The sequence below is a fragment of the Bombus terrestris genome, chromosome 10 (genome assembly GCF_910591885.1).
Source record: "Bombus terrestris chromosome 10, iyBomTerr1.2, whole genome shotgun sequence".
Classification (NCBI taxonomy): Eukaryota; Metazoa; Arthropoda; class Insecta; order Hymenoptera; family Apidae; genus Bombus; species Bombus terrestris.
Window position 1 is genome coordinate 6956894 of NC_063278.1, and position 13000 is coordinate 6969893.

General features: G+C 35.4%; 2 protein-coding genes across 7 annotated transcripts; one reads left to right on the top strand and one right to left on the bottom strand.

Moving 5' to 3' along the window:
* Window positions 1–642: 642 nt before the first annotated feature.
* Window positions 643–2437, top strand: LOC100647982 (chaperone protein DnaJ). 2 transcript variants are annotated; one of them, XM_048409223.1, is made up of 5 exons: window positions 643–863; window positions 937–1027; window positions 1143–1297; window positions 1385–1572; window positions 2273–2437. In XM_048409223.1, the coding sequence occupies exons 1-5, from the start codon at window positions 784–786 to the stop codon at window positions 2278–2280; spliced, it is 522 nt and encodes a 173-aa protein (XP_048265180.1). In that variant the 5' UTR covers window positions 643–783; the 3' UTR covers window positions 2281–2437. The 2 variants fall into 2 exon arrangements, with proteins under 2 accessions (XP_048265180.1, XP_003398287.1); XM_003398239.4 differs by lacking the exon at window positions 2273–2437 and having other exon boundaries at window positions 1385–1908.
* Window positions 1892–10786, bottom strand: LOC100648103 (arylalkylamine N-acetyltransferase 1). 5 transcript variants are annotated; one of them, XM_012312597.3, is made up of 5 exons: window positions 10633–10770; window positions 9590–9975; window positions 3947–4211; window positions 2666–2882; window positions 1892–2504 (listed from the first exon to the last, which is right to left on the bottom strand). In XM_012312597.3, exons 3-5 carry the CDS (start codon window positions 4176–4178, stop codon window positions 2306–2308), a joined length of 648 nt encoding a protein of 215 aa, XP_012167987.1. In that variant the 5' UTR covers window positions 4179–4211; window positions 9590–9975; window positions 10633–10770; the 3' UTR covers window positions 1892–2305. The 5 variants fall into 5 exon arrangements, with proteins under 5 accessions (XP_012167987.1, XP_048265178.1, XP_048265179.1 ...); XM_048409221.1 differs by having other exon boundaries at window positions 9590–9957; window positions 10633–10713; XM_048409222.1 differs by having other exon boundaries at window positions 9590–9845; window positions 10633–10650.
* Between the last annotated feature and the right edge of the window lie 2214 nt (window positions 10787–13000).

The window sequence follows — 13000 nt, forward strand, 5'->3', positions numbered from 1 at the left end:
AATGCATTTAAAATAGATACGTAATTAACATACAATATAAAACAAAAATTATTTGTGCCAATGCACTTGAACTCAAAGTATTATTTACAGTGGCAAGCCAATAATCAAATAAAACCTAAGTAATATGTCAATTTTTATAAAATTGCAAGGTTTTATACATTATTAGTTAATCTCATATCTCTTAATAAAGGCTTGCATTATAATTCATTGTCATAACGTACAATTTGTACATAAGATATACAATATAAATTACGTACATAATAATTTTTTTGATAATAATAGAGCTTATACAAAACGCATAATAAATATTGCATAAATTGCGTAATATGATAAACCTGAAATGCATAGACATCGAGCTGGGCTTGAGGCCTATCTTATTATATAATTAAGGATGTTTCTTGTATACATATTGTAATATATTTTATACTATACACCAAACGTAAATGAGAATTGTTATTATATTATGAAAACTGAATTTGGTTTTTAATAAATATTTAATTCATGAATCTTTTGGTCTTGTTTTCGTTTTCATTTAGAAATAACATTTTGATATCAAAATGTGTTATTACATAATTTATTTTACATTTTTTAACAATTTACACGTTAATTTAAAAATAAATATGGCGGAGTTAATTGGTATAAAAGTTTAACGTCATCGATATAATTTTATAACATCACTAACTTCAGTTCCGTAATGTCGTAGAAGCGTAATAGTGTTTTAACGTGTAATTACATTAAATTGTTTTTAAGTTTGCAATTATATACAGAAAAGATTTTGAGGACATGGCACATATTTTTCGTGTGTATAAATTTGAAGTACCTACATTAATTCATGTTTTCTACAGAAATTATAATTATCAAAGGTTAGAATCTGAAAATAACATATTTCACTACGTACATACATGCATCAGTTAATGTTAAGTATGATTTTTAAAGACGTAAATATAATTATTACGAAGTATTGCATATTTCTTCAAATGCAACCCAAAAAGAAATAAGAGATGCTTATATCAAATTATCTAAACAGGTATAAGTCATTTTTTTAAATGTTTCAAATATTTTTCCAATTATGTTTAATTTTGTGGTATTTTAAAATATTTTAAGTACATACCAAATAAATGATAATTTAAGTATTTTTTTAGGTGCATCCTGACTGTGGCAATAAAGGAAATCATGATGAGTTTGTGAAAATAAATGAAGCCTATAGTATTTTAAGCAACAAACAGAGCAAACATAGTTATGATATTGATTTGAAGAAGAATAATATTCGTGAAAATTACTATTATCAGAATGCTAGGTATATTTTTTAAAGGAACTATGTTTATTTTAAGAATTATTTTCAAAAATTATTTTTAATCGTTATTATAATTATATTTATTTTCAGATCTAATAATTGTCACCAATATGCATATGATATGTACTATACAACACATAGAAGAAAACCTTCTGAAGCAGAGAAAAGAAAAGCAATTATATTGTGGGTGTTCCTACTGATTATAGGATTACTAATTCAAGTGATACGTGTTATAGTATGGTCAAATGCTAGTCAAAATGCAGCATTAAGAAAGAGTGGTAAGATTATGCTAGAAGTTGAGAACAATAATAAAAAGTATGAAAATAAAACACTTGAAGAGAAGCTAGAAATGTTGGAAAAAATTATGGCAGAACATACTGTGCCTACAGGTGATAAATAACACATGTGAAAATGTATTTACTTGGATTCACATATTATAACATAGAGAAATTTTTAAAAATTTTGCTGTACAAAAACATAAAATGCGTTACACGAAGTAATACATGTGTTGTAAAATGTTATTTTTTAAGTAAAATAGGTCATATTTTAAATTAAAAAAATTGTATTTATAGGTGAAAAAATTGTTTTTAATAGAAATTATGTTTACATACAAATCATGTGTTATCTTTATTTTTATGTATAAATTCATTGCAACAGAATAATAACAAATTCATACATATTTTAAACACATTCAATAAAATTAGAACGTATAACTTTTATACATCGTTTAAATCAAGTGTACTTCTTAACGTGCGTGTTATTTTTTAAACTTTATTATTGTTGTCATTTTGGCACAATGTTTTTGTCGTTTTTATAGCATCACGAAGAAATAATTATAGAGATATTAGATTAATTCGTAGAAAAAAAATATTTATAAAAGAAAAGAAATGTATCACGTGTACGGGTAGTTGATAATAAGAAAAATGTAACGTAGATATAAGAGTGCGTTTCTGAAACGTTATACTCGGTTTTAAACAGGTACTTGATTTCAAATACGTATCATGACGCTTTTCACAATCTCTTAACATACGAAACAATTTCTACATGTGGATGTGCGGGGGTAAATACAGGATTACCATCCTCGTCTAGATAATCCGTATACTTGAGTTCGTATATTCGATTAAAGCCCATTCGAGTACAAAGTCTCCCAGAAAAAAAGGACGAGCAGTCGGCACGTGCTACGTGAAAGCCTCTCTCTTTCCCAATTTCACTACAGACAAATTTTCGTGAGTAAATTATTTATATACAGTTAAGCATTATTAAATATTATTTCAATAATATATTATATATAACAGTATTTTAGTTAATAAAATGATATTACGATTGATTCACTGTCTTCGCCACAGACTTAATTAACAAAGTGAGACTTACAGTGTTTTTTCTAGCAGCGCTTTGGCAACGCCTTTGCCTCGCCAGTCAGAATCTACGGAAATTATTTTAATTTCCAAAACATTCAACCCTCGAAAATTTTCTTCGCTATTTACATTCTGATCCACGTGATGCAGTAACTTAAGAATTTTTTTGAATTTTGGGTTTCGACATGTAGCTACGAACTGTGGTTCTTCGTCGCTTGGAGGATCCATCTTTCCTGCATTTAACAAGCACAATTTATCGATTATACTCGCGCAAAATTTGCGTGCTTAACTCTAATTTATGTTGTAACTGTTTAATTTATTATGACGTCTCCATGAAGCTAAATGTGTTGCATAAATTATATTGCATAAATATCAGGTAGTTAATGTAATTCAGCCTTAATAATTTACATCTCGAAGGTAACTTTTTAACATCGGCTCTGCATTTAAAACATAATTATCTTTACAATGACTACGAAGATGTTTCTTGTTCAAGTTTCACAAGTGAAATTCTGAGTATTTTTGGTCTACACCAAAAAGTTTATGGACGAAAACGAAAAAATCAGAGATATAGGAAACTGTAATTTCCCTTATATATTTTTAGATTTGTTTTTTTTATTTGAATAAGCATATGGATAACTAGATCTGTCGATAGAATTATCTAATTACTGTGATTGCGACAACTGATAGTGATTAATATGTCTCACGCTTGCTCGATACTGGCACAACAATTTATATAACGTTAACTAGTAACGTTTTCTAGTAGGTGTATCTACTATTTTTCTTTGAATCTTTTCTTTGTTTTTAATTTGATTCATTTAAATCTAGCTCCTCAGCAAAATACATAATCATAAGATCACGCGAGTCTTTCAATACGATTCTTCCTATCTTCAGTACCGATCTAGTAGTATTAAACAATAGACTACTTGCTAGATGCTCAAACAAGATACGTCTCGTAAATATAGCAATGGCCTCCAAAGATTATGAACGAATATTTTGTACACTATTTTAAAGTATCTGCTCATCCTATTACCCTAGATTCACTTTAATATACAAACTTGAGGAATAATTATTCATCACGACCGACTTGTCACCACTTCGTATTCGTGGAACTTTTTAGCTCATAGCATATCATTGTTCCTGCTGAAAATAGAATGTTCTTGGTACCCGATTGTGTTGTTAACCCAGATATATCAGGATCTTGGTTAACACAATCGTAGCTCCAGCAGCTTTCGCGTAAATATCCCAATGAACAGTGAAAATATTGTTAATATTTGGTACACATAGATCAAATTCTTACCATTTAATACTACACCAATTAAAACACCGTTCGGTAAGACTGCCATCAGATTGAGATCGTTCTCAAGGGAAGCTAGACTATAATTCTCCAAATCACGGCAAGTGAAGTCTTCTCTATTTGATAGCAATTGGACCGACTGATTGAGCGGTTCGTCTCTGAAGAAGAACTTCTTGAGAAAGTTAAGTATCCTGAGCTTATCATCTTTAGTGACTGTTTCAATCTGATAGTCCATGTCAATTCTTTCGCTGTTCGCTGAATCAGCTAGCTGAAGCAGACAAGAAATTTAGAAAAGATTTACGAAAGTTGTAAATGTGTAAAGATTCGCATAAATTGTTCGATTACGTTTGTTGATAGTTGGTAGTCGGATCATTGCTTAGACAAAGTAGCAGCATATCTGATTGCACGAATTCTGCATAGCAATGTATGGTGCAACAATGCATATATAAGTAAACGTAACTTAATGCAACCAGGACAATAACAATTCATTGTTTTCGCGACAACGGGAATTGAATTAACGCTTTCACACGCAACAATTAACGTAGCAATTCGCGATGTGTTCTTATTTGCGCAACGCTTTATCTTGATCATCAATGACCAACTTTGGCGAGGGCTGAATTACAGTTAATCTATTTCGATGCAATGATTCGTGACAGCTAATACAAGTTGAGTGGGTTTTGATTTCCAGAATCACAATTACGTCTTTTTCGCTGTAAAAGAATTCGTTCCACCATCTGTACAGGATATTAAAGAAAAACCTCATCAATAATATTATACTGTTACTACCTCGTTGTACATTTTCTCGGTTTCGCCATTTAATCATTTCAATGTAGATATTTTTTTAAATTAGTTATTGATACCCAATGTATATAGATAAAATTATCGAATATTATCGAGAACGTGGTACTTAAGTTTGTATTGTTTTTTACACGAGTACAGAAAAATGTTATGTTTATTAAATCTACTATATTAACGTATGATCCATTCAGGTCGGATACAACGAAAAAAACTATTTAGTAGTAAAATTTATCGCAATGCAATATCTCCAAGCGAAAAATATTGCCAGCTTACCGTATACTTGACCATTTTTGGCACATCTTTCGCGAAAGTGGTCTGACTCTTGCCGACATCGCTAAGAGCAGAATTAACCAAGTCTGTAGTTTCCATAATGTAATATTCAACGTGAATCTTATACTTTCGAAACCGGTTTGGTTAAAATTTGGGCGATGATATCGTTTCGAAACGATGACAATTATTGATTCAATTGACCACTGAATGTAGAAACACCGGCGAGTTTGTCAATAACGCGAGGTTCGTTGTTGACGTCGAGGTGGTAATCTAACACTGCGCTTTGTGATAGGACGTCGTCAGTCTTATATACTCTCAGTGCGGGCAAAAGCCATTCTTGCAGGTTCAGGGACAGACGAATACCGTTTAGGATGCTTAGCGATCAGCAATATCGGCATTTGATCGTCAGCGTGTCTTGCTCGATTTTTTGTATTCTTATATTTTTTCGTTATACGTATGGTTTGTCGCTTAAACAATCGATCTTTTCGCCAGGAAACGAAGATTTTTCAAGCGAGATTGATATGCATCTTTTAGGAATTGGAAAGGATATTTTACATAACGTTCGCGTACACGTTCGATCATCTCTCTCGCGACGTATTTCCGTTCTTTCCGCTAATAATTAGTCGCGCGAGTTCCTCTTTCAAGTCTCTTGATTATCGATGATGTCTCCATCGTGTGTAATTTAGCATAGACGCAACAACCGAGGGAAGATCTAATATTTCAGATACATTTGTACAGGTTCTAGCATTTAATATCGCTTATGTAAATGAATCGATTCAGGGAGGCAAATAGCAAAAAGATAATATGCGTTAAACACATGCCCATGTTTGCCTGAGACACGCGATCGACGTTTAATAGAAATTTAAAAAAAGAGTGAAATTATTACTTATGCCAATTACTCAGCGATATATCATAAGACCCTGGCGCACGATAGGGTCCTATGGTATTAACTAACTTGATTATCCTCGAAGCTGCTATGACATTCCGCGATACGCAATAAAATCCCGTACAATATTACAACTGTCACGTTTTCTCATGATTCGTGTACATATTGCAACGTGACACGGAAATATAACAGTTTCGTGCGTACAGAAAGCTCCAATTGGTTTTCTTTTCACATTAAAAATCTCTTAGTATTTGCGTCGGTGGACAAACGAGTTCCTTCGCTCCGGCGCAAGGTGTTTAATTCAAGTTCAGTGTACATATGTGGCGATAGATAAAATTGAAAAATAATTGGACAACGTTTGCCGATAAATCGACTTCCGTCATTCACGTGTTGACAGACATTCGTGACACTGAAAGCCGATTAAGCTCGCAAACACGTATTCGTTTCGGAAAATCACCGAGTATCTTCTCGAACATTTCGTTTTTACTTCACTTGGTACTGATCAAAACGTTCGCGTAGAATAGAGAGATATCGCGGTTGTATTTAAATGCAAAGGAAGGGGCTTGTGTGTCGGTTGCCAATGCATGCGTGGATATCGAATAGCTCGAACTTTAATACCGTCTTTCGAAATTGAAAGTCGATTCGCGTGTTACGTCGTCCCTTCGTCCTTTTCTTCCCTACCGTCGATCTACTGCAATACCAATCAAAGGCTAGTGGAGGCACCGTTCAAACTTTCAAGATGTAGATTATCGAATGTTGCTGGCTTTCCGCTTCGAGGAATGTCTGGTCACGTGGACCACCGTTTGTCTCGGCGATACAAAAGAAATCTGTCACGAAGCGCGAACCGGATTCGGAGCTGAGGTTATTTACCCACGAATTATGCAATTCCACTGAATTGTACGAAACGCAAAAGGTGCTCTGGACCGATCACGGAACTGTCGTCGATCTAAACCCGCGAAGGTCAGCGAAGAGAACCGTAGCCATGCCTTAGGTGGCATTCAATGACGTCGACTTTTAGTTGCCGGGCATTGAGTATCGTTCCATATCCTCTTTCGATGTCATATTGAATTTAAAAAACGAAAAAAAAGATACTAACTCACAGCCTTCAAGATCTTTGTAACAATGTGAAGCTCAGTTAGAGTTCTTGACCCATTTTTCTTTCATTTTTCTAAAGGCGTTTACATGGACATCCTGTCTATCGTCCGGTGATCTTTCGATCGGACCTCCGATGGACATTGCTAGGTATTCTGTAATGGTCGACAACGCGAATACAATCACCGGTTTCTGCAGCCTTTGATCGCGGGGCCTGATAAACGAGGCGATCGCTAACGCATACGACAATGAAATATAACAATCGTTCGTTTCTTCTAGGAATCCTTTCGAACCGGATTCGATAGGAGGTGTTAAACCGCTAACGATCTCCGTGATCAGACGACGTTGACCTTTTTCACTATATCTTCCTTCTCGTGTTTTCTATCGTGTTTTTTCATCGTTCTACGTTTTCCTGAGCAAATTTGTTACAAATCATTCGCCACTAGTCCGAGATGAAACGATAATGGTGCAAGCAAGTTGGAACAAGTGCAGCCATTGCATCGCGTGATCCCATTGAAAAAAGATGAAAGGGGAAGGAGGTGGCGATATGAAAAATCGTGTAGACCGATGGAAGAATTAATTGTCCGACATTGATTTATCTCAAAGGTGTTATTGTCAGCGACGTGTCGTTGCGTTTATGATTGATGCAATTATTTATACCATTGATGTGTTTCTTAGACGCGAATAGATCGGGTCTCTTTATTCAATCAGAACTTGAATTGCTTGAGAGGCGTAGAAGGATACGCGTATCGAATGTACCGTTATTTAGGGCATTGAGTAACGTAAGCCGTATAAGTTACGGAAAAAATGATATTAAAAATTTCAATAACAATGTTATACAAAGAATTAAAAGGACCTCTATTTCATCGAGTTTAAAAAATTTTGAATTCAACTTGGTCTGATCGATACGCATTATTGATTTATGCGGTAGATTTTTAATGCTCATTAATAATCCCTTCCTAACGTTAGTCGATCGATCAATGATATATATGGTCGTAACTTAATCATCCATCCGTTAAGAGATCACGATACGTGTTACGTGTACACATAAATGATTCTCTATCGACTAGCAGAGGCGGTGCCAGATCCGTAAGTGGCAAACCAATCGGAATAAAGTAGCAATAATTGCATGTAAATTTATCGCGGGTATAGAGTACCTGTTTTAAAAAGTTACGACTCATAAAATCAAGATGACTTTCTTTCTCTTTTTCCTTCGAACCATTTGCTCACCTATCAACAGTTATCGTGTAACCTTTATTCAAAGCACGAGACACAAATATATAGACGAGATCCTCAATGTACACGTTATGATTCGTAATTTCATACACTATATATTTTTTATATACATACATATCTGTAATTAAAAGATTCTTGATATATCGTTGAATCAGCTGATCTATGGCATAAAATATCGAGTGACATTCAGGCGAGTTTACCTTGAGACAGGAGTGTAACATGTTCTGCGTAATAAATCTATTAACCGACATATAAATGTATTGATTACTATTGAACCCTCTGTCGTGCCCTGGAATTAATTGAGATTTACACGGATAATTATACAGGATATGCCTTCGAATCGATCTATGCACGGAAGTATGATTATTTCAAATGTACTAGGTAGACTCACGTACCGTTTAATACCTGTTCACGTTGAGATTTTTATTTCGTAACGCTATACGAGTCGTTTGACAATAATATGAGCATCGTTTACACGTGTAAGTACCGATTAATCAATGTTTCGACCAATTCGAAACTTCTAATTAAAACTGAGCGGTAATTAACTTATATAAGTTAATGCCGTTTTATATAGCTTTCTGATTATACAATTATTGAGTAATCGACGCTACAATGGAGTTGTATCTTTTATCAATCAGGGAACACATGCTGAGGACAGCTTGCTCGAGACGCAAAAAGATAAAAAATAATACGTTGCACTCGACTGAGTTTGTACAATTACGTTATCGCTCGCTGCACGACAATTACTTAAGTGTTGGGAAAAAAATGCGGATAACACGAACAGTTAGCTCAGCCGAGCGGTTTACGCAAATGGTCCGACCATTCGAACGGTGATCATGTTCCCCGTTTCCCTTTGTATAAAAAACGTTCGTTCTCTTTAGATTCGATCGAATAATAATGCTCGCTAAATCAACCACGCGACATATCACGGTTTTTTCCTACGCAGTAGTCTTCTGAAACAATGTCAAGTAAACATATAGCGAAGAAAATTAGTATTCAAGCTTTGTATGCGATCACCGGACATTCGATCGCGCTCTATCGTTCCAATCGAGGCTAATCTCGTTTAGAGTTTAGTCGAAGCTCTCTCCTCGTGCTTGTTTTAAAAATGTTTCCGAACGCGGCTGGATAACGAAGTTTCCAAAAGAATACGAGACTTAACTTTTCCGTGAAAGGTATTCGGTCGATGCTAGTTACTATTTAACGTAACAACAAACACGAACGTCTTGATCATAGCGTTGTTTCGCGTTGGCTGAATGATCGTCACCCCTTTTGCTAAGAGACTTGCCACCTTGAAGCTCGATACATGACACGCATGATCGAAAAGTAGCCAATACCTAGTGTACAGATGACGAGTTGTAACTTACCGTACCGCGTGTGGATTCACGCAATAAAGTCAGAAACAGATAGGATATATAGTTCCCACTTCCGCTGGTCTTCCGGCGTAGCTCGGACGATCTCGATACGCGAAGCTCTCCAAATTTCCGTCGACTAATCCAAATATCCAAATATCGAAGTTGAACCTCTTAATGCAAATACACCAAACGTGGCATTAGGATATTTTGTACTTGAGGCACGTGCACTGCTCCGAAAGCGGGGCTTGTAATCGAATTACAGCTGACACTGCCGGGACGAAACAATTCTTGTACACAGATCCGGTTGTCCGCGTCTACGATGCTTTGTTCATATTCGTCAATGTTTACATACTTTGGTCATATTCTCTTGACCGTTTAACCTTCGGTGATAAAATTATCTACATAAACACATATACAATTAATTGTTCGCTACGTTTCAAATTTGCAAACAGCAGTAAGCCAATAATACTATTTAGTGAATAAAATTTCGTAAAAAAGATGGAGTAGTATCGACAATTTTACGTTGATTCAAAAGAAATATTTAGTAAAAGATTTAATAAAATCTTCTTAGCCAAGGTAAAATACTAGCGGCTATTTCTGTTCGCAAAACGAGATGCACCACGGATTCGTCCGAGAATAGAAGCCAAAGGCTTCGAGGAAAACACTGCCAATGTCGGTGATATATTTATTCGGCAACTCGGTGAACTTTCGCATCTTCGTTTCACGGAAAATGTATACCTTCGGTCAGTGAAACATTCGTCTTTGAACTCCGCTACCGTTTCTTTATCCGATAAATCCGGTGATCGGATTATTCTAACACGTGAGAAAATCGATTTATCGTTACGTGCAACAAACTTGTTGGATGAACCAGTTGACCCGGCCGTGTATTCGATAACGTCCAATTTCTATTGCCTATTTATCCGAGGGAAATATGAGGGAATATATGAAACAAAAAGTATCTTTCTATCAAAATGTATTATTTTACACGAAATCTCCCCCTTTTTAATTTTGTCTCTTTCTCGATAAAATACGAACATAACGGCACATTTACATACCTGAAGAAGTAACGGGCCTTCTAGACGATTTTTCGTTGTTTTCAAACACACACGTCCCCTTCAGTCTATCGCCAACTACGCACTGCCAACGTGAGAGCAATAGGGAGGGTCATTACCATCCAGCACGTAATGTCCCTTCGACAACAACCCATGGAAAGGGTAGCCCCAGGTCTATTTTTCCATTGAATTTGATTAGGTTGCAAGATCTGGAACTATCAGTAATTGGACCCTCAATTCGATGGGTCGACCGATCATAGAAATGCTCCCCAGCATTCATTTATCCATAACTAAGTTAAGCAACTTAACCGTCCGTTGCTTTACCATACACGCCGCGATGTTCGAGGTTTAGGTCAGTCTCTGTTTATGAGATAAAACGACGGAAATTTTAATTAATCCGTGATGCTTTATCGCGAGATAGCCTGGTACGGTTTAATATTTCAATCCAGTGTGTCAAATTCGTTATGATATCGACTCTGTTATTTAACGCTATTAGCCCAGATTACATTGAGCGAGTAGGTTTAATAATATTCTACAAAATACGAGATGCAAGATAATTATGTGTATAAATAGGAAATTGTATTAAATATCAATGATTCATTCGACACGTATGATTACCGTGATGCTTGTAATTACTATTTGCACAGCGTAATTACAAAGTATTCTACTTCGGTAGACCCTGCGATCTATATCGGTGAAATCAATTAAAGTCATCGATGGATTGATTTCAATCGTATCTGTTTTACGTCGATAGACAAATTAGCACTCAAACATAAACAGATGTTAACTAATTGCAGTAGCGAAATGATTGATTACATTTTAGTGTAATCGAATTTTTTCAGCGTCTACGCGGCGAGCATAATGATATGCGTATAATGTACGTCTGCAAGTAGATATTGCGCAGCAATACAATGAATTGGTATCGAAAGAAACATTTTTCTATCTATTGTTACTAACGCTTACTATCCATAAATAAAGAGAATAACGGGTTCTTCATTGACTCTGCAGTTTCTCTTAATTCGCGTTTCGTGCTCCAGTTTCTCTTTATCTCAACACATTGTTGCATTCCGCGCGTAAGCCGCATTGATTTATTTCAACTAGAGAATAGCAACGTTATTTTGCGACTGACAATCCGCCAACACAACAGTAAGCAGCATTATTTCTTGCCATAAGCCGTGCCTCATGAATCTTTTATGCCAACATCCTTTTCTTAATTGCAGAAAAACGTTGTTTTATTACCAATACTGTTAAAATGATCGTACCATCGATTATTCAGATAAATTTTAATCGGCATGCGAGAAACGAAACTTAAAATTACACGCCTCAAACTTCCTCTCGGTAGTTTTCCTGTAATGCAAATTTCTCTTTTTATCTATGGCACTTGTTACACCGATGATTTCCTAATAATGCAACTATAGCGATCTCCTTGATATCAATCCTAGATCGTGTATCAAAGAAATCTTATTTGTTGTCACTATTAATCACCACCTCCCGCTAACAATTCCGATATTATCAAGGTTAACTACAATCCCCCATTATAGTGGTGTTTTTTTATCACACTCTTTACGCGACTCGCAATGTATGTGAATTACCTTGTGCGCTGGCCCAATATCCGAGTTTCGCATCGAAATGTTGCAGGTGTTAGTAAATCGCTTATATAATGTGGCATTACGAAGCAGCCACCCATGGGGGCAACTATTACTATCGGAGTTTGTCCTTTTCCAAATTACTTTATCGCGCTCGAGGATGCTTGTTTTGGCCTTTGTTGGGGCCATCGAAAGAGCAGAAAATGTCAAAAACAGACCTTCGGTCGGCAAAATCCACCTAAGAGTAATTGCTTTGTGCATTAGTAAGGCCACGCTACGTTATCGCGAACATCATGATGAATTATTTTTTGCTCGAAAATGAACGAGGTGTGGTTATGAGAAGAACTAGAAATTCATCCTGGTTCTTTTCCAATGAATTCGATGTGTAATGACGATATAAGTAATTATATATTTCTGAAGAAAAATCTTCTCTCGGAATTGCATATTTAGATTACTTTAATATGATATTTGTGCCCTTTGTCCTACATACGAAATATTCTATTTCATCGAGCGATCCGGATTAACAATTTTAATATATTTAAGTACTGAAACTTGTCGCACGATTGTTATTACATTTAAATTAAATCCTTGACTAAATACAGGATAGAGCTGACGTCATACGGAACTTCACATCTCACGTTCTGTAATACCGACCTCGAAAAATTCAGAGTGTTTTCTACGCCCTCTGTAATTCGTTACGGCACTATTTAGTATAGGAACTTATCTAAGAAAATGATTATTTCTATCTATGTTTCATCTTCATTTGTAATTACATTTTGCCCATT

Bases quoted from the DNA above. Each gene is read 5' to 3' on its own strand.
- LOC100647982 (XM_003398239.4), top strand. From the start codon at position 784: ATGGCACATATTTTTCGTGTGTATAAATTTGAAGTACCTACATTAATT. The intron at 864-936 runs GTTAGAATCTGA...TGATTTTTAAAG, and splicing joins AGAAATTATAATTATCAAAG to ACGTAAATATAATTATTACG. The intron at 1,298-1,384 runs GTATATTTTTTA...ATTTATTTTCAG, and splicing joins TACTATTATCAGAATGCTAG to ATCTAATAATTGTCACCAAT.
- LOC100648103 (XM_003398240.4), bottom strand. From the start codon at position 5,110: ATGGAAACTACAGACTTGGTTAATTCTGCTCTTAGCGATGTCGGCAAG. The intron at 4,212-5,014 runs GTAAGCTGGCAA...TGTCTGCTTCAG, and splicing joins CAAAAATGGTCAAGTATACG to CTAGCTGATTCAGCGAACAG. The intron at 2,883-3,946 runs GTAAGAATTTGA...TGTTAAATGCAG, and splicing joins AATTGGTGTAGTATTAAATG to GAAAGATGGATCCTCCAAGC.